The sequence below is a fragment of the Polypterus senegalus genome, chromosome 9 (genome assembly GCF_016835505.1).
Source record: "Polypterus senegalus isolate Bchr_013 chromosome 9, ASM1683550v1, whole genome shotgun sequence".
Lineage (NCBI taxonomy): Eukaryota > Metazoa > Chordata > Cladistia > Polypteriformes > Polypteridae > Polypterus > Polypterus senegalus.
In genome coordinates, this window is record NC_053162.1 from 30,167,474 (window position 1) to 30,194,713 (window position 27,240).

A 27,240-nucleotide genomic window follows, 5' to 3' on the forward strand; every position below is an offset into this window, starting at 1 on the left:
GGATAACCTTTGCCAGGGATGATGGAGTTATCTACCTTTATGCAGATAAAATGTTCCCCTGATGTCTGCTGCCCAATTGGCATTTGAAAGGTCAAGGCCAGGCTGATCAGCCTTTATTGGAATCATTGACTGCTGTGCTTTCATTGTAGCTGTAAAAAGCAGCTTAGCACACCTTCTTCTGCTCACCTCACCTCCATTGCAGATCATCTCTTACCAACCTTGCATATTTAAGAATGCACGTCCCTCATCTCATGCTTGAGTATGAAACGCCCCAAACTTCAATATTCAATTTTTACCTCCTTGTATGCCCTTCTGTGGTTTTTATTTATCACAGTCACTCCTTGCTACATTATTTCAGGATCACAGGTTAAGCTCCCATAATGGATTATATCAGAATGTGACAGTAAATGTCCTGGAGATTGTGTAGATCAAACCACTAACAAAAGGCCACCATGACAGAACGTTTGTGATAAACTGGAGGCAGCCCCCAGATAACTGAGCGGGGGGTTCATGATATTCACCCATCCTCTGTTGTGTTTTTTCTTGCATCTGACCACATCTTGAGTGACCCGCCTGCAGGACAGAGTGGAGGACGGCCTAGAATGTGCAGAGTGCAGACAACGTACAGGACAATTAGAACTGGACGGTAAGACCAAAGGCTGGTTTTTCTTACAAAGGTTTGTACCATTAGTTTATATGTAAAAATCCATTTTATTTGTCTAATTTTCAATATTTTATTAAACATTTGAATGTAGTTAATGTGAAACAATGGATGTTACTGGAGTGTGGGTACAGGACAAGACAGAAGCGAAAGGAACTCGCAGGTGCAACACTGAAGTTCGAGTAATATGACAAGGCAGTGGCTGCTGATTGACACGATTGGCTGATGTGCTTAAATGGAGAAAACAGCAAAGACAAAAAAGCAACACATCATTTGGTTTAAGTGTGAGGTATTCTGCAGCCTTCATGTTTCCTAAGCAGATGTCATTGAGAAAAATTAAAACATTTCACATCTTCTTCAAATGCTTAAACAGTTTCCATCACTGAGCTAAGAAACCCATGCAGTACAGTATAGGATGTGAAAAAAGACAAAGAGCACCACATTTACATATCGTAGCATATTAAAATTCTGTTCAAACTCCAAGACCAGTTGGGTACTGAAGCAAAAAAACAAAAAACAAAACAAAACAAAAAAAAAACAAATAAACAAACAAAACCATTTCTTAAACAAAGTAAATATTCCTAGGTCATCACAACCACGTTTTATAAACATTTAAATAAAATTAAATTAGCAGGTAGGGATCCACTGTTTACAACAAAGCTTGCACAATTATACACATTTTTGTCAACAGACAACAAAAGCACACTAATAAAACTATTTTATAGATAATAATTACAGCTGTAGGGGAGATTTGTACAAAAGATCCAATTTTGAACAGATTTTCTTCGAAATTGTACAAAGAATGTAAAGTACACTTCCGCAGCATAAAGAAGGTGTCACATTACAGAGCAAGTCCCCCGTTTTATTGTGTTTTTAAGGCTGGACGGGCATTGGGCCTTTTCAGTTCTGTAGTGTGAGGTACAGCACCAGTTTATAGTAATACAAATATCGAGCACCAAAAGAAATGGGAGGTAGACAGATTCTTGGGTGTAAGACCCCTTGAGTGACCCCTTCTTAAGCACTAGTTTTGAATATTTAAATGCTTTTAGAAAGTGCAAAACCTGCTTACTATGCCATTCTAACACAGATTGGGGATTTGGTATTGACTATATAATGCTGCTGGAAAGAAAATCTTGTGAATGTCGACATGTGAGTTCACTCTTGGGCAATGATCAAAACAATTTGATGACTCTACTTTTAAAATATAATAAAATAATTTATAACTTAATATAAAACATTTTAAAAAGTGACGGACATTGTCAGGTACACACAGTTGTTGAGCTACCTGGTACTGACCCAAGCTGCATTGGTAGATATAAAAATGACAAAAAGGAACCCCTGAATAACCTAAACGTTATGAAATACAGAAAATGTATATTCTTTTTTTTTTTTTTACAAGTCTTTTATAAATCTTTTTCTATTGCACCTTAAAATGAATTTTTTTACATAAAATATATAAAATAATAAAAGATGGAGCTCCGCTTTGTCTAGATTTGGACACGTTTGGAGCTTTTTGTTTCACTGGATTGTGTGGAAGGAGAAAAAGCTGCACCAGATGCCTGGCAGATGCCGTCGGACCCCCTTCTTGTATTCATAATAACCCCATGTTTACAGGCTACAAGAAGAGGTCCAAGAAGATGAGTCTTCAGTCCTTAAGCCTCTCCTCCTTTCTGTCATTGTAACCTTGTCAAGTTAACCTTTGACTTTCACTGCAGTTCAGATCCACACATGAAATCCTTTGAAACGCTTGTCAATGGCTGCCTGGGTTGCTTTGTAGATCCAAACCCTGAATCAAGTCACGTAGCTTGAAGCCTCATCGAAATTCACAAATAACACACTGGACCAACTTCAAGATGGTAGTGTGTTCCAGATTTAGCTGTTGGCAAGTTGTACACATTTACAATGGGAAGCAGATGAGGATCCTGCGTGTGAAACACAAAGTGCGTTTGATGCCATCGTCCATCTGTTACCTGCAAAACAAAAGCATTCATTACTGAAATGGACAGCTCAGGTATGGATTGGTGCTAACAGTAGCATAAATGAACAGTTGCACAGAGATAAATGGCACATTTTCCAGGAAGTACGTGATTTTTTTTTTTTTATTCCTAGATATCGTTTATTTAAATTCATTGCAGTGGTTACTGGAGGGAAAGGCGCATTGCCACCCACTGGACGTGAAGGCCCTGTCAGTACTGACCTGGGTGTTTCACTAGTAGGTGACACAGACTAAACAGAATTGCTTGGACTACATCTGTCAAGCGTCTGATTTTTACAATTCTATTATTAAATACAGTGGTACCTCGGTATACTGTACGTCCTTAATCCGTTCCAGATCCTTTGACTTATACCAAACAGGACGTATACCAAACAAATTATTTCCATAAGAAATAAAGGGAAAATCCTATTGTTATTGGCATATTATACATTGATGGGGTTGTATAAAATAATTTAAACATTGCTTAATACTAAAATACATAAATACAAAAGCAATTAGATGAAATAAATCAAAATGTAACCTCAATTTACTTTTTAATAACGTCTTTGTTTTACCGTAGTTCTTCGCATACGGTATGCAGCAGCCAAGTCCCGGATATCAATTCAAATTTATGTGAAAAAACACAAAATAATGTGAAAATTCACAGAGAGTTATAGCGCGGGTTGTTCACTGAATGCTAGCAACTGGCGTACTGACGCTCGTGGGCAGTCGTGGCTTTGTCTCGAGAGAGGTAAACAAGGGTAGTGTAGTGTTCTCTAGATTGAAGTAGCGACATGCTCAGAATAACGTTTCGAATGCCATTTATTTTGAATCATGTTTAACCAACTCTCCATACAGCGTGCCTTCTAAACCACACCCCTCCCTCCGGCAGTCATATGTCTCAAAAGACGCAGACCATAGCAATCAACACCCGAACATAAATGACTATCGCCTGGTTGCACTGACATCAGTAATTATGAAGTGCTTTGAGCAACTGGTCAAAGGTTACATCTGCTCCTCCCTCCCCGACACGCTGGATCCTCTCCAATTTGCTTACAGAGCAAACAGATCTACAGAGGATGCCATTGCGCTAACAATAAACACTGCCCTCACCCACCTGGAAAGAGGAAATACATATGTAAGAATGCTGTTCATAGATTACAGCTCGGCATTCAACACCATCATCCCCTCAAAACTTGTCTTGAAGCTTGACGACCTTGGGTTGGGGACGACCATCTGCAGATGGATTTTCTCTTTCCTCACAAACAGGCCCCAGGTGGTGAGAGTTGGCAAACACACGTCCTCATCCCTCATTTTAAACACAGGAGCACCACAGGGCTGTGTGCTTAGCCCCCTCTTGTATTCCTTGTTCACCCACGACTGTTTTGCAAAACACGGCACAAACACCATCATCAAGTTTGCAGATGACACAGCCATCATAGGCCTTATCAATGACAACGATGAGATGGCCAACAGAGAGGAGGTGCTGGCACTGTGTAATTGGTGCCTGGATAACAACTTGTCTCTTAACACCAGCAAAACCAAGGAGATGATTATGGACTATCGGAAACAGCAAGGCGGAGAACACCAGGCCATCTACATCAGCGGCGTAGAAGTTGAAAGGGTTAACAGCTTTAAGTTCCTCGGAGTAAACATCACCGAGGATCTCTCGTGGACCCTTCACATAGACACTGTGGTTAAGAAAGCTCGCCAGCGGCTCGACTTCCTGAGGAGGCTGAGGAAGTTTGGCATGAATGCCAACAGCACCTCAAACTTTTACAGGAGTGTGGTCGAGAGTCTGCATTACCGTCTGGTATGGGAGCTGCTCTGCCAGCAGCCAGAAATCACTATAGAGAGTGGTGAAGGCAGCAGAGCACATCACGGGCAAGAGTCTTCCTGCCATTGAAGACATTTACCTCCATTGGTGCTTGCGTAAGGTCTTTCAGTTGTTTCTTTAGGTTTTTGAAAGTTTGCCTTAACACAATAAGATGTTTAACAGGATTTGCGTGACAAGGAACCATATGCTTAATGGTGTTTGAAGGAAGACATGGCAGCTTAGTATCAAATTGTACTGAGAAGTCATGTTTTTACAACCCTTTTTTCTCTAAAGTCGGATATGGATTTCACTAGGATTTGAACTACAGAAATCAAAATTTGAAAAAAGCATAAATGCTTCATACCCAACAGTCATCTTGAATAACATCTGGTTGAAAATTTCCATTCACTTCAATCATTTGCCCATTCCAAGCTTTGAACTTAACGGCATTTTTGGAAGGTTGTTGGGATTTCTCATCTTTCCATACAGGAACATTGAGGCAGTGGACTACAATGTGCTGTACAGCTTCAGAGCTCAAGAGATGTAAAAAATTCATTTGCACGCGCCCCACATCAAACTCCAGCTGAAAGAGAGAACACAAAAAACAGTACATTTTAGAAATCATATTTTCGTTTTTTAATTGCGTTTAAGTCAAATTAAATTGGAGCAAGACAAAAACAAATGATGTGTACATTATGTACATATAACTCATACAGTAACTCATTTAGTGTATGTGTGCACAGATACATTCATAAGGTTTTTAAAAATATCTCTATTACTAATACGTTTACAATAGTTGAGTTCATGGTGATAAAAATACAGACAGTAAAACAAAAACCTTGTTATCTAAAACCTAATTTCTTGGTTTACTATCCATTGTCACACGTGTGCATACTGTAGGAGACAGCTGAAGGGCTTAGAGATGACTGAGAATACATCTGCCCGGTGGGGACAGGGTGCACTGACGCTCTTTCTAAGTTCCCTGTAGGCCTTTCCCGGGAAATCCCACCAGGAGCCACCGCCTCGACTCGGGACACATCACTTCCGGTCCCAGCCCCAAGGACGACATCACTTCCCCCAACCTTCCTATAAAGCCTCACACCTTTCCCTTGGAAGGAAATTCTGTTTTGGACTCTGTCGTGTAAACTTGACTCAATTATGAATCATTTACTTTTGCAGCCAGGATACCGAATTAAACGGGTGGCTGCCCCAAACCTTGCCATGTCTCTTGTCTCTTCTTCTCACACCATTCATTGCCATAAAATATACGCGGTCCCATAGCTATATTTATCTTACAAAATACTAGGGGAAGACGGGACAGGTTGTCTCAAGGGTCGTCTAGCAAAATTATTATATTGATGGTGTGCTAACGTCACTGGATAGTGTGTTAACAATACAGTGATGAGCAGCAGACAGTCAGCTAAACAGTAGGATTGTTAGTCACATCACGGATTAAAACTCGTATTTTTGTCAATGAAAAAGCATCTTTTCGTGTATCAGAGAGTTTCACATTTCCGGAGAGTATTTCAACACAATTAACTTTTTCAAGCACTGATTTGAAGATCTTTGAATCCTGAATTTATTGTGCAATGTGCTAGTTCTTTACGTTAACTTCGTTGGTGCTGCTGAAAACTGAAATGTACCGACCTCTACTGGAGCATGTTGTCACATGTCACATGCGTCGAAATCCGTCAAAACAAGACTTCATTTTCATCTTCCCGGAAAAGGATGAAATATAGGAGCATGACGCCACTGATATCACCATGAAGTTGCCTGCCCCCATTCGTGTTGGCAGAAGCAGCAAGCAGTTTAAGTTTCATTATGGATTGCTGTGCAACAATGGCGCTGACATACAAGTAGGCCTGGACTAGACCTGTAACAGTCCAGCCTATGACTGTAAAATTGTGTTTTGTTACAGGAACATGTCTGTAGTAGTTGGTATGTTCTAAGTCCTACTTGATGACAGCTTTAACTATTCATGACAACATGCCATCCTGGGGTATGTTGTCACATCTCAAGTGTCCCGGTTTAAATTAGTTTAGTGCATACAAAGTATCTCTGTTGATAATGCTTGTTATTTTGTATCTGTTTAATGGTAATTTACCTAATCAATGCAGGCCTTTGCTAGGCAATAACTTTATATTTGACCTATCCACATCTGACTAAGTAAAACTTGAGACAATTTGCCCCGTCTTCCCATACTCATCCATCCATCCATCCATCCATTATCCAACCCGCTATATCCTAACTACAGGGTCACGGGGGTCTGCTGGAGCCAATCCCAGCCAAAACAGGGCACAAGGCAGGAACCAACCCAGGGCAGGGCGCCAGCCCACCTCAGTTCCCCTACTCATTTTCAGTAAAAATTGATTATATTTTCAGTAGTGAAGGCAAGATGTGAGTAAATTCTATCTGACTATATCCCAACTGCAGTAGATGTGTATTCCAAAAATACAATGCTTCTGGGTTTTCATATTTTTGCATTATCTTAGTCACTTCTGTGGTAGTATTGGTCAAAACTGATTTATGCTGTATTTACCTTGGTACAAATAACATAAAGTCACTTTTCATTTCTTAAAACTTAACTTTACTTTGCTCCAAATAACACATTCAAATTGAAAATGAAAAGCTTTCTTTATAAACAATGGGTAGAGGTTTTCTTTTAAGAATACCTCTTTGATCACATCAGAGTAAATGTCTCCTTCTTTAGGTGAATTTCTGCATTCACACTCTTGCATTTCCTCCTTTGTTTTGCACTATATGTATCTTCTTTTCAACAACTGGTAGCTGGAACTCAAAGGTAGTAGCAGGACACTAAAAGATCACTTATAACAAAGGGCAAATAGGTGTTCTGAGTAAACTAACCTTTGAGACAGAGACAGGCTTCAGACATGTCTGCCCACCACTGGTAAAGTTGCAGGTAACTTCAATTGAATCAGATGAACACCCAAGGTTGGGATCAATCCAGTACGTACCTGAAATAAAAAGAAGCTTTAGTGTGGAAATGCAGAGGCATAAGTACATGTCATGGCCATGTACAAGGGATGTTCAAAAAGGTTCAGCACTTTTGTATTTTCGTTGGAAACGATGAAGGTGAGAGGAGTAGTAATTGGGTATTAAAATGTTGGGACGACTCTGGGAAAATTACATCGCAAAGGAAGGTGACTACTGTATGTAGACAAGTAATGTAATTTGTTTTTGAAATTCTTAATCAATAGAATTTAAAAAAGTGCAGAAATATTTTGAACGTCTCTCGTATATAAAAGTGCTTTCTTAATTTACACTTGCCTCATAATGTACTATAAAAATCAAAGAAGTCACATGCACAGTTCTGTAATCACATCTAATGCAGCTCTGTATCCTGTAATATGTCTGTGATTTTTCTTAGTTTAGTAAATTAAGTTTTTGATTAGTAAATAAGCAGTGCTTTTCAAGACACTTCTCAAATAGCTAACATCAGAAAACACACTTATGTAAAAACATCAAGCGATCAGTGAGTTTCGTATGTCCTTGCCACAGTCTCATCTGATCAGTCCAATTTGCAAGAATCCAATTGTGTTTTCTGTAAGGATGTTGTGAAGCTCTGTGTTCTTTATCTGAATATTTTCTAGTTTTGCTCATACATGTGTTGACCTTGAAATTAAAACAAGTATTACACAGGGGATATGTTGGGAGGAGTTTCCTGGGATACTTGACTTGACTTTATTGACACATGCCGACTACGAATTACTGGGAAAGTGTGTATGTATGAACGGAGCTCATGTCTTCTCATACTAAAACATGCTTGCTCCAGATTCTGTATGTCAAAGGCCAACCTCAGTAAAATGAAGGATGTTACTTATTTAAAAATAAATTTGTGTCAGATACTAACAAACACATTTTCCCGCGACAAAAACATCTTAAAATGTTATTAAAGTGTTAAGTCTGAAAATGTTGTTCAGTGTAAATCATGGTTTCAAGTATAATATTCCTCAACACAGAGAATTCATCTTTACATCATCTTCAAGTCTTCCATGTATTTTTGGTAAAAAATTGAAGTAGTATTTATTTATTTAGTTCATTTGCTATGTCCTCCACATTCTCAATGATTTTCTTTTCTGCATCTTCTACATAAGGCTTTTTAAATTGTTTATTTAACTGGAATACTTTTTTGTTCCTTATCTTCACCTCCACTGATAACATTTTTTTTTATCATTAAGGATGCTTTTTGATTTCATGTTTCAATTTTCTGTACTCATCTTCATTTTTATCGTTTTATTTTTTTAATAGTATAATTTTGTTACTGGGCAGCACGATGGTGCAGTGGGTAGCGCTGCTGCCTCGCAGTTAGGAGACCTGGGTTCTCCCTGCGTGGAGTTTGCATGTTCTCCCCGTGTCTGCATGGGTTTCCTCCCACAGTCCAAAGACATGCCGGTTAGGTGGACTGGCGATTCTAAATTGGCCGTAGTGTGTGCTTGGTGTGGGGGTGTGCTTGTGTGTGTCCTGTGGTGGGTTGGCGGCCTGCCCGGGATTGGTTCCTGCCTTGTGCCCTGTGTTGGCTGGGATTGGCTCCAGCAGAACCCCGTGACCCTGTGTCTGGATTCAGCGGGATGGAAAATGGATGGATGGATGGATTTTGTTACTATTTGTAATAATATATTTATTCAACTATTTGTGTTTTCTTTTTTCTTTTTAGAGTATATTTATTTTTACATGGATTATGTTGTTTCTAAAACTAAACCAGCTACTAATGTAATTTATTCACAAAAAATCTTCATTGCAAATTATGTCTGTGCTAGAATGTGCAAAGACCTTTTCAAACTTGAAAGACTTAAAATATATGTTACCCAAAGCTTCATCTAAATCAATTCAGAGGTCCCTTTAAAAATAAATTACATATTTTAATGCACCCTTTGCAGTAGAAATTATCAGTGACAATGGTGATTTCCTAGTTCTTTTATTACTACAGCAAATGATATTTTTTATTTATTTTAATTTGAAAAATGTCTTCCTGTCTTAAAATAATAGTTTTTTGTAAAATGTAGTTTTAGGTAAATTCAGGTTGGGCTTTCATTCTCTCATATTTCATTTATTACAAAATGTCCTATATTGATTTTCAAATGCCCTCATTAATTCAGAATTTACTTAGCATAGCTTTACGCTGAGTCAGTCATCAAAACGTTAGACAGCTATGCCTCATAAAGGACGTCTTTCGTGGCCATGGTTTTGTTTGACCAATGGGGGATGAAGCTTTTAAAAATTGGGTGAAAGAGCTTTATTAGAAACTGAGAAGGACAGCATAAGTGACTAGATAGATAGATAGATAGATAGATAAAATGAAAGGCACTATATAATAGATAGATAGATAGATAGATACTTTATTAATCCCAAGGGGAAATTCACATTAGGGTTAATCTCTATTCTCTTTTGAGAAACCAGACTTATATCTGGAATGATAATAATCAATAAAAGTTTGAGATGATTACGTGATCAGCATTATCAGTGAATTGTGGACCATACTGTATGTCCAGAATATAACAGCACTGCCACTGGTGTACAGTATAAGGTGCATTAAACGAGTTTGCAAAGCAAGGAGCTCACTGAAACACATCAGGCATTATAAAATTCAAATATTTGAAAGGTTCAGGTTAAAATAACAACATTTGCTTCCCCCCGTGAATAAACAAAATGTAATTATTTTCCTAATATTAACAACATAACTAGCAAGCTTGAAAGACATAGCTAAAGAGGTAACAGTTTAGTTAACAATGATATTTGGAGGAAGACAAAGAATGTATAGTACTAGTTGGCAGTGATGAATGCTTATGGCATCGTTACCTAATGATGCTATTAGTAATTTTCAATTTCAATTTGCTTTTCAAAAGCACAGCAAAAATGATCAGCTAGTAAACATGAGTCATAATTTTAGCGTTCATTGCTTCTGCTATTACACTTTCCTGCACGGCATGTCAGAGCAAAGACCAACACGTCTATCTCATCTCACCATCATTCATCCTTTGCTCACAATCCTTTAGATCTCTGCAAATGCGAGCAGGGTTATCGTGGGTTCCAAGTGGGTTTTTAATGCTTTGGATCAGGTTACTGAGGTAGTGCAGGGTCTTGAAGATCTCTGTTCCCTGGTCTAGCATTGGTAGGTCTAGGTTTTGATAATTCTTGAAAAGAAGTTATAAAAAAATGTTACGCATGGCTAAAATGTACAGCATACACAGAACCAGCCTAATGTCAATTCAGACAATCAAACACCACAATTTAATATTAAAACACACACACACACCCTTCTTGTGATAAACAGAGTAGTTATTTCCAGAAACAGCGTTTCAGTTTGCATGAAAGTTGCAGAACAGGACAGACTGCACATAAATTGAAAATGATTTCAACAGCAAATCCCACAAACAACTTACTAGTCTAAAACAGAGTTCCCCAAAATTAGTGGCCTAGTAGGCAAAAAAGGGCAGGAGACTAAGGATCACATGAGGATGGGGCAGAGTGTTTCCTGTTATAACACTTCAGTTATGTATCATAGATTCTCATGTCAAAATATATTATCAATTTTTAATCAAACTGAAGTAGAGTAAATTGGCAAATAACCTAATCAGTCAGTAGTAAACATATAAAATACTGAATGACCAACCATTAGTTCAACTGAAATAGTATGAAAAATTGTCATCTCTCTTTTCATTGCTCTGCAAAGTCTTGTCAAACATCTTCTAGTTACAAAATTGGTAAATTTGAATATGCAAGTGTTACATATGACAAACACTCAAAAGCCACTTCTCACTATCATTCATGCGTTCTTGCATCGAGATCCTATAGCACTCTTTTATATACGGTATGTGAGCATTTCAAGTATGCGTTTTGTTTGATTGATATTGGCCTTTTGAATAGCTCATGCGAAGTGAACCACTGCTTCTGGACCCAATTATTTTTCATCATACAATGTACCACACCTGTCAAAGGCAGAAACGCAAAGTAAACAATTCCTTTTGAGAAAGTAAACAGATATTTACCTCTGTCCTGAGTGCAGCGTTAGAGTCAATAAAAACCTGCAGTGCAGCTCCAAGGGCTTCATTTTTCTAATAATAGGTATAAAGAGAAATTACGATTGGTAACACTAAGATTTTTTTCTTTCTAGCAAAACTATTGATGTCATATAAAACCTAATTATATATTACTTGCAATATGATGATATTTTTCCAAGGTGAGTACTGTTTGCAAGTTTTGTACTCTATAGATAACAAATTTGTATGTTGGACTTAATTCTTGGTGTGCATTTATGATTTACATTAGCAATGCTATTTATTTACACTGTGATACCAGTGTGCTGTCATCTTCTAATTTTGAAGGAGACTAAAAGAGATTAAATTCACAGATTACAATAAAAATGGTGTGTTGAGATAATTGTGCTGCTGCAGTGCATACCATGTTCATTGTTTTTACCACTAATATTTGAAAAAAAGTTTTTGGAATTTATACATTATTGCTACATGCAACACTGAGTGATTTGACAGCTGGGCAAATGACAATGAACACTGAAAGTTAAAACGTGCTGTAGCTGATTTATTAAACACTTGCTATTTAAATCCTCAAATGAAGGAAATCGCTATTAAACAATCACTAACAGAGCGGCTCATTCTGTAGACAGCGTAATTGGCTCACAGCTTCTAGACATTTTACTGGTGTTATTTTGTCATTATGGAAAGTGTAAATAAAAGGAAACCAGCATTATAGCTGCTATTGGAATGTGAGGAAAATATGATATTAACAGGGCAAATAAGAAAAAATGAATACATAAAAATGACTGTGTCATACTGAAAATCCAACTTACAATTGAGAAAGGAATGCCAGGTGGACCCTGTAACAGCAAAGTTTCATAAATGTTTAGAAATAAAATGATACAGCTTAATGAAAAACAAACAATATATTTAATCACAATTATAAAACTTTCAAAACCAAGTATAGACCATGGTCCCAAGTACGATATAAAACTAAAATTTAACACAGTCCAATTCAATTCAAAGACAAACCTTTAAGCTGTCATCGAGATACATCTGAATGTTGTATTTTTTTTCTCCACAATCCCAAAGTTTTTAGAATTTACAATTTTTAGAATTATTAGGTCGTTACAATTAACAGGTGATTCTAAATTTGCTCGCACAGTTGTGGGGATGTTGAGAAAAACCCAGACAATAGAAGACTGCGCAACACTCTTCATAGACAATGACTGGCTGATTCTGAAACTGTGATACTGCCTTATGCTCCTTTTATATATAATAAAATAAAATTGAAATGTGTAATTACACAATTATATGAAAAATTTAAAGACATACCGGTGGTCCTGGTGGTCCACGTGGACCAGGAGGTCCCTAAAAAAGTAAGGATAGTAAATCACACTCAGCACTGTTAGGAAAAGTCTGAAATTAAAGATACATTTTGTTTTAAGAAATATCTTAACCACTTTCATTTCAACATATTTTTTGCATTTTAATTAGTTAATCATATATGGGCTAAGTATGGAAGGTACAAAATCATTGCTACTTCAATATGAATAAATAATTATTCTGGCAAAACTCATCACCATATCGTCTTATTTTGCAGATTTAACATGAAAGATGTGTTTAAGTCAAATCAAATAAAATGAATTACTTACTCGTGGTCCCTGTAGTCCCTGCAAGTGAAGTAGATGAGAAATTCAAAATGCTGAATGAACATTACTTATGAAATTGGTATCTTTGCTCAAGTCAGTGAATAAAGCTACCAGTTTTTAAACATTCAGAAACATTTAAAAACAATTGTTTTAATTAAGTAGTTCAGGATCAAACAGCTCAAAAAGATTTTTACAAGGGTACAAGTCACCTTGCCAGCGTGCTAAGATCAATCAAGTAAAGTCTGCAACATTAATGAACTAAAAGGTTAAGGTCACTCAGTGGTTTCATGTACATTACTTCCAATAACTTTCTGACATAATATGACATAAGTTAGCATATACTGTACATACAGGGAGTGCAGAATTATTAGGCAAGTTGTATTTTTGAGGATTAATTTTAATATGGAACAAACACAGTGCTATCAGTCAATCCAAAATGTTAATAAACCTGAAACCTGAATGTTTCACAACGGAAATGTGAGTGTGAACATCATCAGGGGAATACATATGTGTGCACAATTATTAGGCAACTATTAGTGTGCAGATTTATTATGCAACTAAAGGAAAAATGAAAATTTTCCCATCTCACTTGTTTATTTTCATCTGTTATAGTGAGAATAATAAAAAAACACCTCAAAATTTACAAATAAACATCTCTGACATTTCAAAAAAAATCAATCAATCAATCAATGACCAATATAGCCACCCTTCTTTCCAATAAGTCATAAGCCTTTCCATTCATGTAGTCTGTCAGTTTCTTGATCTGTTGACGATCAGCTTTTGTGGAGCAGTGACTACAGCCTCCCAGACACTCTTCAGAGAGGTGTATTGTTTTTCTCCCCCGTAAATCTAGCGTTTAAGAAGTGCCCACAAGTTCTCGATAGGGTTTAGGTCAGATGAGGAAGGGGGGCCATGTCATTATTCCTTCATCTTTAAGGCCTTTACTGGCTGGCCACGCAGTGGAGAACTTCGATGCAAGTGATGGAGCATTGGCCTGCATAAAAATCATGGTCTTTTTCCTGTATCACTGTTTGAAGAAAGTGTCTTGAAAAACTGGCAGTAGGTTTGGGAGTTGATTTTGAGTTCATCTTCAATGCAAAAAGGTCCAACTAGCTCATCTTTAAAAATACCAGCTCATACCAGTACCCCACCTCCACATTGGAGTGGAGCTCTGTGCCCATTACTGATCCACAGGTCCATCCATCTGGTCCATCAAGAGTCACTCTCATCTCATCGGTCCATAAAACCTTTGAAAAAATCTGTCTTCAGATATTTCTTGGCCCAGTTTTGATGTTTCAACTTATGTTTCTTGTTCAGTGGTGGTTGGGTTTCAGCCCTCCTTACCTTGGCCATGTCTTTGAGCACTGAACACCTTGTACTTCTGGGCACTCCAGGTAGGTTGCAGCTCTGGAATATGAAAGTACTGGAGGATAATGGGTTCCTGGTAGCTTCACGTTTGATTCTTCTCAAATCTTTGGCAGCTAATTTGCATCTTTTGTTCTCAACACGTTTCTTGCGACCCTGTTGACTATTTGCAACAAAATGTTTGATGGTTCTGTGATCACACACCAATATCTTAGCAATTCCAAAAGTGCTGCATCCCTCTGAAAGACTTTTTACAATTTTTGACTTTTCAGAGTCAGTTAAATCTCTTTTTTGGCCCATTTTGCCTGAGGAAAACTAGCTGCCTAATAATTCTGCACACCTTGATATAGGGTGTTGATCTCCTTAGGCCACACCCTCCCTCATTACACAAATACACATCACCTGACGTGCTTAAATCCAATAAGCATTCAAGTTAATACAGCTTGCAGTTGGAATATACGCATTAAAAATGATGATATGGTCAAAATACCCACTTGCCTAATAATTGTGCACACAGTGTATTCTGCACAACTTGGCTATGAAAGGACAGAAACTATTTTATCCAACCATTCATTTTCTAAATCCACTTTTCAGAGCAGGGGGGCAGAGAAGCTGGAGCCTATTCAGCAAGCATTGGGTGCAAGGCAGGAACAAACCCTGGACAGGATATTATCCATCGCAGGGTGAACACATACGCACACACTTTTTTATATTTATACTTTTAACACAGATCCATTTAAATACTTTTAATCAAACTATCTTTTTTAAAACCTGCCCAATGTTGATGAAACAAAATGTAAAATCAGGAAGTCTTAGTTGCTGCTTTGCCAGTCAGCCGGTAAAACAAATATTGTCAGATCGGCACAGTTTTATATTCAGTACGGCACAACATAAGATGCTATATGATAGTGTTATGCTATATTTACCACTGTGATTATGGTTATGGGCAGCACGGTGGCACAGTGGGTAGCGCAGCGCTGCTGCCTCGCAGTTAGGAGACCAGGGTTTGCTTCCCGGGTCCTCCCTGTGTGGAGTCTGCATGTTCTCCCCGTGTCTGTGTGGGTTTCCTTCCACAGTCCAAAGACATGCAGGTTAGGCGCATTGACTGTTCTAAAAATTGTGCTTGGTGTGTGTGTGCCCAGCTGTGGGCTGGCACCCTGCCCAGGGTTTGTTTTCTGCCTTGCACCCTGTGTTGGCCGGGATTGGCTCCAGCAGACCCTCGTGACCCTGTAGTTAGGATGTAGCGGGTTGGATAATGGATGGATGGATTAGGGTTATGTTAGGGACATCTAATAACATCATTTACAATGGTAACAACAACAACATTTATTTATATAGCACATTTTCATACAAAAAGTAGCTCAAAGTGCTTTACATAATGAAGAAAAGAAAAATAAAAGACAAAATAAAAATTAAAATAAGACAACATTAGTTAAGGAGTAGAAAAGGAGTAAGGTCCGATGGCCAGGGTGGACAGAAACCCCCAAAAAAACTCCAGACGGCTGGAGAAAAAAAAAAATAAAATCTGCAGGGGGGAATGACTACCTTGCTATTATATATTACTTGCAATATGATGATATTTTTCCAAGGTGAGTACTGTCTTCAAGTTTTGTACTCTATAGATAACAAATTTGTATGTTGGACTTAATTCTTGGTGTGCATTTATGATTTACATGAGCAATGCTATTTATTTACACTGTGATACCAGTAGGCTGTCATCTTCTAATTTTGAAGGAGACTAAAAGAGATTAAATTCACAGATTACAATAAAAATGGTGTGTTGAGATAACTGTGCTGCTGCAGTGCATACCATGTTCATTGTTTTTACCACTAATATTTGAAAAAAAGTTTTTGGAATTTATACATTATTGCTACATGCAACAGCTGGGCAACTGACAATGAACACTGAAAGTTAAAACGTGCTGTAGCTGATTTATTAAACACTTGCTATTTAAATCCTTAAATGAAGGAAATCGCTATTAAACAATCACTAACAGTAGCTCAAAGTGCTTTACATAATGGAGAAAAGAAAAATAAAAGACAAAATAAGAAATTAAAATAATACAACATTAGTTAAGGAGTAAAAAGGAGTAAGGTCCGATGGCCAGGATGGACAGAAAAAACCCCCCAAAAAAAAACTCCAGACGGCTGGAGAAAAATAAATAAAATCTGCAGGGGGGAATGACTACCTTTCTATACAGAACATTATATGTTTTCAATTTTTTGTTTCCAGGTTTTGAAATGAATTCCTGTTTACAAAATATATTAATGTAGGTTTACATTCTAATTGCTGATTCAAGCTTGTCTCTGTCTTCCAGAGAACATTCAGACATCTGCTGTGATACAAAATTGCATGTGGTTGCAATAAGATGACCCCCTTGGCTCAAACTAAGAGAAATACCAAAATACTTACAATTTCTCCCCTGCTTCCTTTGTCTCCTTTGGGTCCCTGAAAAACAAAACATTTGGGAGTAGAGTACAAACTTACTCTGTCACTTGACCTAAATGTATGGTCGAGACAAAACTAACATACAGACTTTGTTTCATTTTGGCCATTCCCTAAATCAAACTGGTAGAAAGACAGTAAGATATGACATGCACTATATATCAGACAGATAGTACCTTGTTTGTCCCAAGGGGAAATCTTAGCTTTTTACAGACGCTCAAAAATATAACAATATAACAAACTACAATCCCCCTTAAATGTACAGAACAATTACAAAAACAAGAAAATGTCTTAGTTGGCTAAAGATAAAACTTCATTCTTTAAAGCCAAAATTGTATCAGTGCTTTAAGTCCCTGCCAATGTATGGTAATTTTATTCTTATAAAACTATAATTATTAAATCAAATATGAATTAAATTGTATGAGCTTGTACATGTACTTGCTCATGAAAGGCAGCATTGGTTTTTCCACTTAATATTCAGCAAGGAAGGGAGTGACTTGTTTGGGGATGCTGTTGAAGACTGACATGTTCACAGGGTACTTTCCTGTCATAACCCCTTTGATTTTATCAATGATTCCACACACTGCTTCACATGAGACTTAAGAATCAGTGCTTTCTGACATATGGACACATTTTAAATCTATATAAACATATATATATATATATATATATATATATTACAGAATTTCAGTATGAAGGTGTCACAAACTGTGATTTTTAACAAAGTCATCTCTGTGTGCCGGACTGCCTTTGCATAGCCAGTACAGTCTATGAAGTGCGGGGTCCAGTTTCAGCCTGCTAGCTCTGTATTCCTAATGAAATGCACTGTGGAGAATGTGAAGTTCATATGAACCAATGTTGATTAATAACTTGCTTACATCAAATGAAAAACTCTAACTGCAACAAATCAGAATTACGTTTTTTCTAAATATAGTGATTTTGGATAATTGGACAATATAATTCTATCTAGCCCTGTGACTGTATTATGTGTCTTAAATATAAACACTAAGCAGCTGCACATACCCCATAAAATCTGAGCGCATATACAACACAGTTTTTATTTCTCCACCATCCCAAGTCCTCCTCTGTAAATCTTTTTTCTTAGGTTGTGTTGCTTGATTAAGAATTCCACTAAAATGCAGGAAATATCTTATTTGTTGTGACCAAAGTAGTGCTTTTAAATAGGAAGTAAATCCAAACATTGTCAGATATAACAGTTGTGTCTTGTTACAAGAAAACGTAGCTTTGATTGTCACAAAGTGTTGTATAAAATGGTTCCCGAACTTTGACACATTATTTGTAGAAATGATAAAAATCAATTACTTTCAGAACCTGCAAAATCTCAGCAAAGAGCACACCATTGTTAGATACTGTTATCTGGGCTGACTTGGCAGTCTCAATGCACGATTGTCCTAATCCTTTACAATGCCAACTGCAGGTAAGCTTACAAAGGTGCAGATTGCAGCTGTTTCACTTGGAGTCTTCTCATTGTCAATGTATCGTTTTACCTCTAATGTGACTTGACAGTACAGACTTTGTCATGGCAAAAAAGCTAACATCTCACTATAAACATCCAGTATGAGGGTCTGAGGCTGAAATGTTAGCAAAAACAATGTTGCAGCATTTTAAGAAAAAAAAAACAAAAACTGTTAAAAAAAACCAAAACACAACAACGATACTTCTGGGTCAATACACATTCCATGACTTTTACAAAACTTTAATATATATTTTGAAATTTATCAAATACTTTTGGGTCTGCAAAATTAATTTTATTTTTCATAACTCTACCAGAATTTCCAAGTCCATAGGGACCCTGGCCCTGTTTCTGAAGTTGTAATGAAACAGTAATAACCATTCACCCACTATACTGCTGTAACAAGAACGTAAGTTTAATGTCACTGTGCTCTCTATAAGAAATTATTTTATAAATCCATTCACATGTACAGGCCAGACCAAAAGGGGCTGTCAGCATTTAGAAACTGCTAGTCTAGCATTTGGAGAGAGAAGGGGACAACTGCGAAAATAGGCATTGTATTATTTATGTATGTTAGAGATAAAATTGAATCATTTCCTTTCCTTGTTTGGAACCTAAGTGGGGGCCTGTACGTGAAGGAACCAGTACAAAAGGTTTGGACAGCAGCCAAACACTTCGAAGCCAACGGATGGACGGACGGATAGGTGATATCGTCATCTGTCCTGAAAAGCCTTCCAGCGTAGCAACGAAAAAATGGCAGACTGTTGTGGTGGATTGCCGGCATTTCACTCCGGCCCTCAACCCCAGGCTGCCAGGAGGAGCTCTCCCGACAGCATGATCATGGCCCGAGTTCCAGCAGGGCATCATGGACTATGTAGTGTTTGTACACAGCCCTGCTGGATACCTTGGGGGCCACCAGGTGTCGCTGTAGGGGGGCTCGTAGGCTCTTATGTGCCCTATAACCCGGGAGTGCGTCACGGTCACGTGACAGGAAGAAACGACGTACTCCCGGGTTGAAGAAAAGGACTATTTACCCTGACCCGGAAGGAATAAGGACTTGTGGACTATTGGGCAGAAACACTTCCGGGTCAGAAGGTATAAAAGGATTATGGGAACTCACAGACGATGAGCTGAGCTGGGTGGAAGGGTGGCAACGCGTCTGGGAGAGTGGAGGATTATTATTATTATTATTATTGTTATTGGAGTATTTGTGAGTGAAGGGTGCTTTGTGCACATTATTGATAAAATATCATTATTGGACTTTTACCTAGTGTCTGACGTGGTGTCTGAGGGTGCAAGGGTGCGAGAAAGCATCTTATTCTATTACACTGTATAGATCAAGATCCCACCTTGGTACTGTTTTGCTGTTATGGCTTCCCGTCTGTAATGACGCATAAATCGACAGTAAAGAATAAGTATTTTCTCTTATGTGATTTTGACCGCCGTATCACTATGGGAGGGATATCGCTTTTTAATATCATATTTCTCTATTTTTCTAAATCTATATTTTTCTTAAATTATAAAAGAACTTATTCCAATTAGGGAGCTATATTGCACCGTAAAAAAGAAACAACTGCCTACATTTTACCCACCTTGAAGTTTAAATAGGTGAAATAATAATAATAATTACATAAAAGCACTTTTGCTATCCCTAAAACACCACTGCAATTTTTATTCTCTAGAACAACTGGTTGATAGATAACACATAGTGCAAATTAATTATGGCAAGATCTAAAATGTAATTACTGTAAGAAAGCGACAAGCTCTATTTATGCATTTCAGAACAGATATGTGGTAATTAATGACTTCTTTTCATGCCAAGTAAAATAAGCTCCTTATGAGCCACCTTTTATTAATTCATATTGCAGGTAGTGTGTATTTCCACATCAACATTTTACCAGTACAAATATTTAAGACTAGCTGTCCCCCACGGCTCCACCCGCGTAGTAATGAAACAGGACAAACTTTAAAAATCAATAAACAAACAAGTATCGATAGCTAACTGGAGGCAAGGTATGGTCCAAAACGTGGCCAGTGGTAGACTGATTAGTACAGAGGCTGGCGCGTGAGTGAGGAGGGCTCTGCCCAACTCTCCACTCTTGACGTCACGCTTCCCCATCCCCTCGATCTGCAGCCTCTGTCTCGGATTAACGCGAATATATCGCTCCTGCAAGCGAACTACGATACTTATAGCGCGATGAGTGAAGTTGCAAAATCAACTGGAATGCTCCAGCAAATTATTGAAAAAAACCCAATCTAAATCCGTTAAGTGGATTTTTTATATATATATATATATATAGAGGTGTAAAGTGTTTTTCATGTATTATTAGTTCAAGACTGTTATGGTTGTGCAGTCGTTAGTGCATCTGCTTCACAGCTCCAGAATACCATGCTCAAATCTTAGTTTGGTCACAGTTTTTGTGAACTTTGCACAGTGTCTATGTGTGTTTTCCTACTAGTACTCCAGTTTTCCTCTCAGATCTCACTGGTGTGCATGCCTGTTTAAGTGATGACTCTAAATTGTCTCAGTATATGTGATCGGGCAGTCCTGACAGATGCATGGGTAGATACATCTAAAACTGCTAGAATATGCAGTACAAGGTGCACCTAAATGGTGAATCAAACTCTACCAAGGTTCTGTTTATTCAAATATTGGTATACAAATAAATTACCATTGCACCAAAAGTAGTTTTACTGTAAAATGTAAAAAATTATTAAAATGCATCATAAAATGAAAACTTTCATTAAATTAAAAAAAACTCCACTTACTGGATTTCCATTTGGTCCTGTTATTCCCATTGGACCCATGACACCTTCTTTACCCTGTAATCAAACAGAAGTATGGTGAATAAATCTACTTTCTCCCATTCATTCAAACCAGAGCAATATTTGTTTTCACATTCCATGTGCATTTATCTGTTGAATATCGTTGACGGTCCTGAGTGTCAATTTTCTAAGGTTCACCTGTCCTTCTCAACTGATTAACTAGTCAGTCAGTTAGAAATAGCATGAGATGTGCAGGCACTGAAGGTAGACATGTATGTGTGTCTGGGCAATTTTGGGGATGAATGGAATAACTACAAATTTAAGCGGCTTTTAACACAGCAAAGTGATGGGTTGCAGATGGATAAACATCAGAGTTTTAAGAAACAAAAAGGCCCTGTTGGAGTTTTTATATACTGTAGTATTATGCGTATATTGAAAATGAGCTTGTCATTCCAAAGTGTCAGATTAGAAGAGGTTATACACTGGATGGGCCCAAGGAAGCTGGCACAATGTGAGCAAAGTAACACACAAGCTATTGTTGAATAACTAAATCTGAATAAATAAAGGTGATGAAAAGTAAATTACAATGCCCAGCTTGTGGTATCTTTTCACAGATGATGTATGACAATTACAGACCCAAATAAATTCTACTTCTGTTATCAAAAAGTAGGTGTATTTGCAGTGAGGAACACACAAACATGACTACTGGGGAAATAGAATAACTTTGAAAAGTCAGTCACTCCCAAGTGGCTGCTATTTTTTGCTAATTGGGAGGATTTGCTTATGGTAGACACATCTTGAGTTGATGGATCCATCTAGTGAAAGGTTACCAAACCTGGCTGGTGATGGCAGATAATGGTGTGGAATGTGTTTCTGGCATTCTTTGGGTTCCTGGATATGTGTAAAGAAATGTTAACTGCTACAAGATATTAAGGCAACACTGCTGATCAGGCTCATCCCAACATGGCAGATATGTATTTATCTGACCCACTAGTAAGATCATGCCTCGATGTATTCATCAAGTAGATTAAACTAACAAAATGACACTCTTGGAATGTTTTCTCTTACTGTTCTTTTTTGGTTAAGTTTTGGGTTACTAGTTGTCCTAATTTTTGTTTTAATGTTTAAAATTTGCATAGCCCTCCTGATCATTTATTTACACTATAACCTCAGCAGCCATGACAAAATATCCACAAACTGAATGTACAAAACAATACTACACTGCCAGATCAAACATTTTAGATTCTGCTCATGTTTGGCTGCAGCCAATGACTAAGCCCTTAAACGTATTTAACTCAAGCTTGGTAAACTTTACTTTCTTTTAGAGTTCAGTATGGTATAATAGCAGGCTTGTATTTGAAATTCCAGGGCTTACGAGTATAACAAAGTTTTATAGTGTGTATAGTAACATAAAATCTGAACTGCTTTGCTTTTATTCAAATTTTTCACTATCTTGATGGATGCTAGTGTTAATGTTTAAAATGGCCGATCAATACAGGGTGGTCCAGATCTAATTATGCAGATCCAGATCGTCTGGATGACTTTGATTTATGTGGGGACGATTCCAGTTTGGCACGAAGGCGATTCTTCATGTCTTCAGTTCGCACACTTCTTTATGGTCTGGGATTTTTCGGGTGATTTTCTATGTAATAAACATAATAAGTTAGCGTAATGAAAATTACATAATTAGATCTGGACCACCCGATAGTTAAAAAATTTAATTCTTCATACTAAGTTTTCTGTACAATTTAACAATTCATACAGTCAAGATACTACTATTAATAATCACATAATTTAGACTTTAGTAAGCTCTTGAAAGCGTTTATTTTCTTGCAATTTATGATGTTTTGGTGTTATTGTGTATTGAACTTTATTATCTAGCTGTTCTTCATTGTATTCTTGTGTAAAGGTCCTTGTGATATTGTGCTCCATAACAGTTAATAAAACATTCTCAAAACAATTATTAAGAAAACAAATTAAAAATAATGCGGAAAAATATTTTTTAATACAACAGTTTCATGGAAATGTAGTCATAATTATAACCACCACTTTTTAAGAAGGAATTTTCAGAGATACATTTTCAACATCTGTTAAAAATAAAATTTTAAACCTCTTTTGATAAAGATATATTATATGTCTTTCAAAAGATAATCTCAAGAAGAACACAGCTTATTTTTTTGTAGAATTTCTGTAGGCGATATCTGTAAAAAAAGCAAAATTTATCTTAAAAAACGTTTATGCAGCAATTTAGTATTGTAGTGGTTAATGCTGGTGTCCCACATCTTCTGCGAACTGAACTTTAATTCCATTCCAGAAACTGTTAAGGTGGAGTTCACGTGTCCTACCAGTGTTACATCACTGCTGTCTAATTTATATTTTAGTTTGATGACAGCTATTGTACTGAAAATATTTGACATTTGTTGGTGCAATGAGCACAGTTAATAATACATTTTATTTATTTGTAGGCGCCTTTCTAAACACTCAAGGACACCGAACAATAGACAAAACGCAGATAAATAGCAATTCAACTTCTGAGTGGGATGACACACACCGTACACATAGCAATGCGATTTAATGACACATATTTACTATAACAGAAAACTAGAATTCTGGCAGAAATCCACATGAAAAATAAAAGAACATTCCCATTGTTCACTGTGCAGATTGAAAATGAGATACACCTTACCACAGAAAGAGTTTTTGCTAGTTTGTGAAACATGCTGGCTAAACAGTTTTACTGTATATGGATATGTTATTTTATATTAGTGTCAAAAAAGGAAACTTACCATTAGTCCTTGTGGCCCTTTGGGGCCTTGAATACCTGCAGGTCCATGGTCTCCTGTCGGCCCCTTAACAGAAAGAAAATCAAACAAAATGAAGAAATGAACCATGTCATTTTGCTGCTATGAGAACAGCCATTGATTTTTCCCTTTTACTTTCCTGGTGGGTTACAGTGATTAGAGGAGTTTCCTCGTATAGCTGATAATCAGAATAAATTACAGATTCCAGCTTAGTCACTTAGCAATGACTGGAGTAAAACATTTCTCTAGATGCAAGGGAGAGTTTTTATCCAGCAGTAACATTTAGTTGTCTTTATTCTGCAACAGATCCTATACCTATTCCTTCTAACACAATTTATACTTCCAGTTTAGAGACATAACATCTGTGCGAATCCCCTGTGGCTTTGAAGGTGTTGTACAAAATTTGTATTTAACCTACACTCATGCAAAATCTGATGGTACATTGTATGAAATCCATCCATCCATTTTCTAACCCGCTGAATCCAAATACAGGGTCACGGGGGTCTGCTGGAGCCAATACTAGCCAACACAGGGCACAAGGCAGGAACCAACCCACCGCAGGACACATACAAACACACCAAGCACACACTAGGGCCAATTTAGAATCGCCAATCCACCTAACCTGCATGTCTTTGGATTGTGGGAGGAAACCTGAGCGCCCGGAGGAAACCCACGCAGACACGGGGAGAACATGCAAACTCCACGCAGGGAGGACCCGGGAAGAGAACCCGGGTCTCCTAACTGCAAGGCAGCAGCGCTACCACTGCACCACCGTGCCGCCCATTGTGTGAAATGCACTACTGTATATAAAATAAAACTTGAGTGGAAAAGTAACATACTTAAAACACCCTTAATGCTGATTACAAAGCATAGGCAGATAAAAATAAATAAGTAAAAATCCCATAATTTATTTTTTAGAGAATTGTAACAATTCTAAAATAATCTAATTGACCTACATTTTATCATGTACATTTTCTGCAAATTGTCAGAAAATGTAAAATAGGTACTTCTAGTTTAGGAGCAATCCCTGTTCTTGACTGTCTCTTTTATTTTTACAATATTGTAAATATACAGTACTTTGTTACTGAGATGGCAAGTAGTAAACTGCAGCAAAATCTATTAAAAGATTTAGCAACACTGTGAAATGACATTTAAATAAAACAATGCTCAATGTATATTTCTTCCAAAATGATAATAAGCAATACTTTAAAGAGGTAACTGAAATACCTTAGGTCCAAACATGCCCAGAATGCCTGGAAAACCTGGCTCGCCTGTGTCACCCTGGAAATACACAATCAGAGCCATCTTTAGAAACGCTCAAAGCCTTTGAAAATATCTCTGCATTTATTCACTTAAGACCTCTGCAGTAAGAACTAATAGTTTAGCATACAGCAAATCATAGATTAACCTTACAGTATAAGCTGAGTATCAGCAGAAGACATGGAGATTTAAAATTAATTTGCCTTATTTATATTATATACTTTTATTCAGCATGTTGTAATACTGCTTTGTTACACCATTTCAGATTTTGGCAGTAGTATGACTGATTCTTGAGTAGATAATGAAAAGTAATAGAAAAGTAATCCCTAACAAAAAAGTCTCACTATGCACCAAATTAATACTTAGATTTGCAAATTATATTGTGAATATTCCATTTTTAAATTTACAAAGATCTGAATTGCTCCAGGAATGAAATTTGCTACTGAAGAAAAATAAGCAAGTGAAGGAATACTAACAGGTTGTCCTTTTACACCAGGATCACCTCGCTTCCCTGGCATCCCCATGCCTCCTTCAGAACCTCGTTTTCCAGTGGGACCAGTCTGACCAGGCAAACCTCTTTCACCCTAAGAAATTAACAGATCACACCTTGAAAAATCAAGAGACAAACTAGTAATCCAATATGCCACAGCTGACATTGTGTGCTTAACATAATGTTTCAATCCACGTGCCCTTGCTCATAGCACTGAATGGTTAAATAAATCATTTTGAAGATCCATTGAGTTCCAGAAATGTATTTTTACAAACAAAATAAAGAATCATAAGTGATGTAATTAAAATAAATCCACCCATACACTTTTAAAGTGTTTTTTTTTTATCTATTAGTCTGTTCCAGTAGTGGAAGAATCCACCACAGATAGAATGATACTCTATTGCATTCTTATACATTAACCCATTGTTGGGCAACCAGTGTGATTTTCTAGGGGCGCCGCGAAAACTTTTGTAAAATATTTAAAATTGCTAGTCTTTTTGAACTTTTGGTTGATTAAAAAGATAATGTTTAAAAAAATATTTTATGTTGGAAAAACAGAAAACGGTTAATCAGATGTTGAATAAACGAATGTATTTATTTTGATTGCAAGTTAAAATTTTCGCTGATCATCATAATATCAACAGCAGCGGTGTCAAAAACACATCTCGTGAGACTTAAAAAGTCTCGTCGTTAGAAGATCTCGCTCACTGTACGGATACGGAAATTAAGTCTAAGAAACGCGAGAGACTTCAAATGATCGACAGGGAAATGCGCATCTGTCTTTCGAAAATTGATCCTCGCATCAATCTCATATGTGCTGAAAAACAATCTCAATGTTCACATTAATTACATTTAAGATTTATCCTTTGATTCCTTTATTAATAAAATGTCTTCCAAACTTGTAAAATTAACTGTTGTTATTGTCGATTGTCCATAGATTGTGTCGTCACGACTTTATTTATGGGCAGTCCCTCAGGTGCGCCGCGAAAGAAACTTTTTGGACTTAGTGCGCCACAACTCGATAAAGGTTGCCTTCATCCACATCAACTTAAGAGTTAACAAGCGACTTGAGTGTGCATCTTATGTTTGTGTGTGAAAATGAGTCATGCTGGTGAATACTGAAGCACTGGAAGACTACGAAAACTCCAGACAAATGGCTGTCCAATCAGGATTCAAACTGAGGATTAGAACAAATATTTTTAAATATGTTTTCATTTGGCAAACAAGCCACAATAAAAACAGAATAGGTGCAGAATGTAATATAAAAAGTATATACAAATAATCAAATACAAAATAATATATAAAAATAGAATAGCTAAAGAAGGTAACTTTGCTGTTGCAGGTTTCATGGCTTTGTGAGCCGTAATCTTATTATGTTATGTTACATGCGATATACAGCAGTATTTATACACTGTAATTGCAAATCAGGGTTCGATCTTTAAATTTGTGGTTTGCAAATCTTAGAAATCAAAATGTTATTATCATTACAGTTTTATATATTAATTTGTCAACAACTCAATTTAATTTATGTTTGCCATTGTA

At 37.1% G+C, this 27,240-nt stretch overlaps 1 protein-coding gene across 3 annotated transcripts in view; it reads right to left on the reverse strand.

Moving 5' to 3' along the window:
- Window positions 1-709: 709 nt before the first annotated feature.
- The window catches only part of LOC120535177 (collagen alpha-1(XXVII) chain B-like), a 391,818-nt gene continuing 365,287 nt past the window's right edge, over window positions 710-27,240 (reverse strand). For all 3 annotated transcript variants that reach the window (XM_039762832.1, XM_039762833.1, XM_039762834.1), the window contains exons 49-61: window positions 25,685-25,792; window positions 25,176-25,229; window positions 23,934-23,996; window positions 21,151-21,204; window positions 16,875-16,910; window positions 13,100-13,117; window positions 12,780-12,815; window positions 12,278-12,304; window positions 11,460-11,525; window positions 10,436-10,604; window positions 7,318-7,427; window positions 4,817-5,035; window positions 710-2,631 (exon numbers count right to left, since the gene is read on the reverse strand). In XM_039762832.1, the coding sequence (XP_039618766.1) occupies window positions 2,485-2,631; window positions 4,817-5,035; window positions 7,318-7,427; window positions 10,436-10,604; window positions 11,460-11,525; window positions 12,278-12,304; window positions 12,780-12,815; window positions 13,100-13,117; window positions 16,875-16,910; window positions 21,151-21,204; window positions 23,934-23,996; window positions 25,176-25,229; window positions 25,685-25,792 (1,107 nt within the window). In that variant the 3' untranslated portion in view covers window positions 710-2,484. The remainder of the gene's footprint in view (window positions 2,632-4,816; window positions 5,036-7,317; window positions 7,428-10,435; window positions 10,605-11,459; window positions 11,526-12,277; window positions 12,305-12,779; window positions 12,816-13,099; window positions 13,118-16,874; window positions 16,911-21,150; window positions 21,205-23,933; window positions 23,997-25,175; window positions 25,230-25,684; window positions 25,793-27,240) is intronic.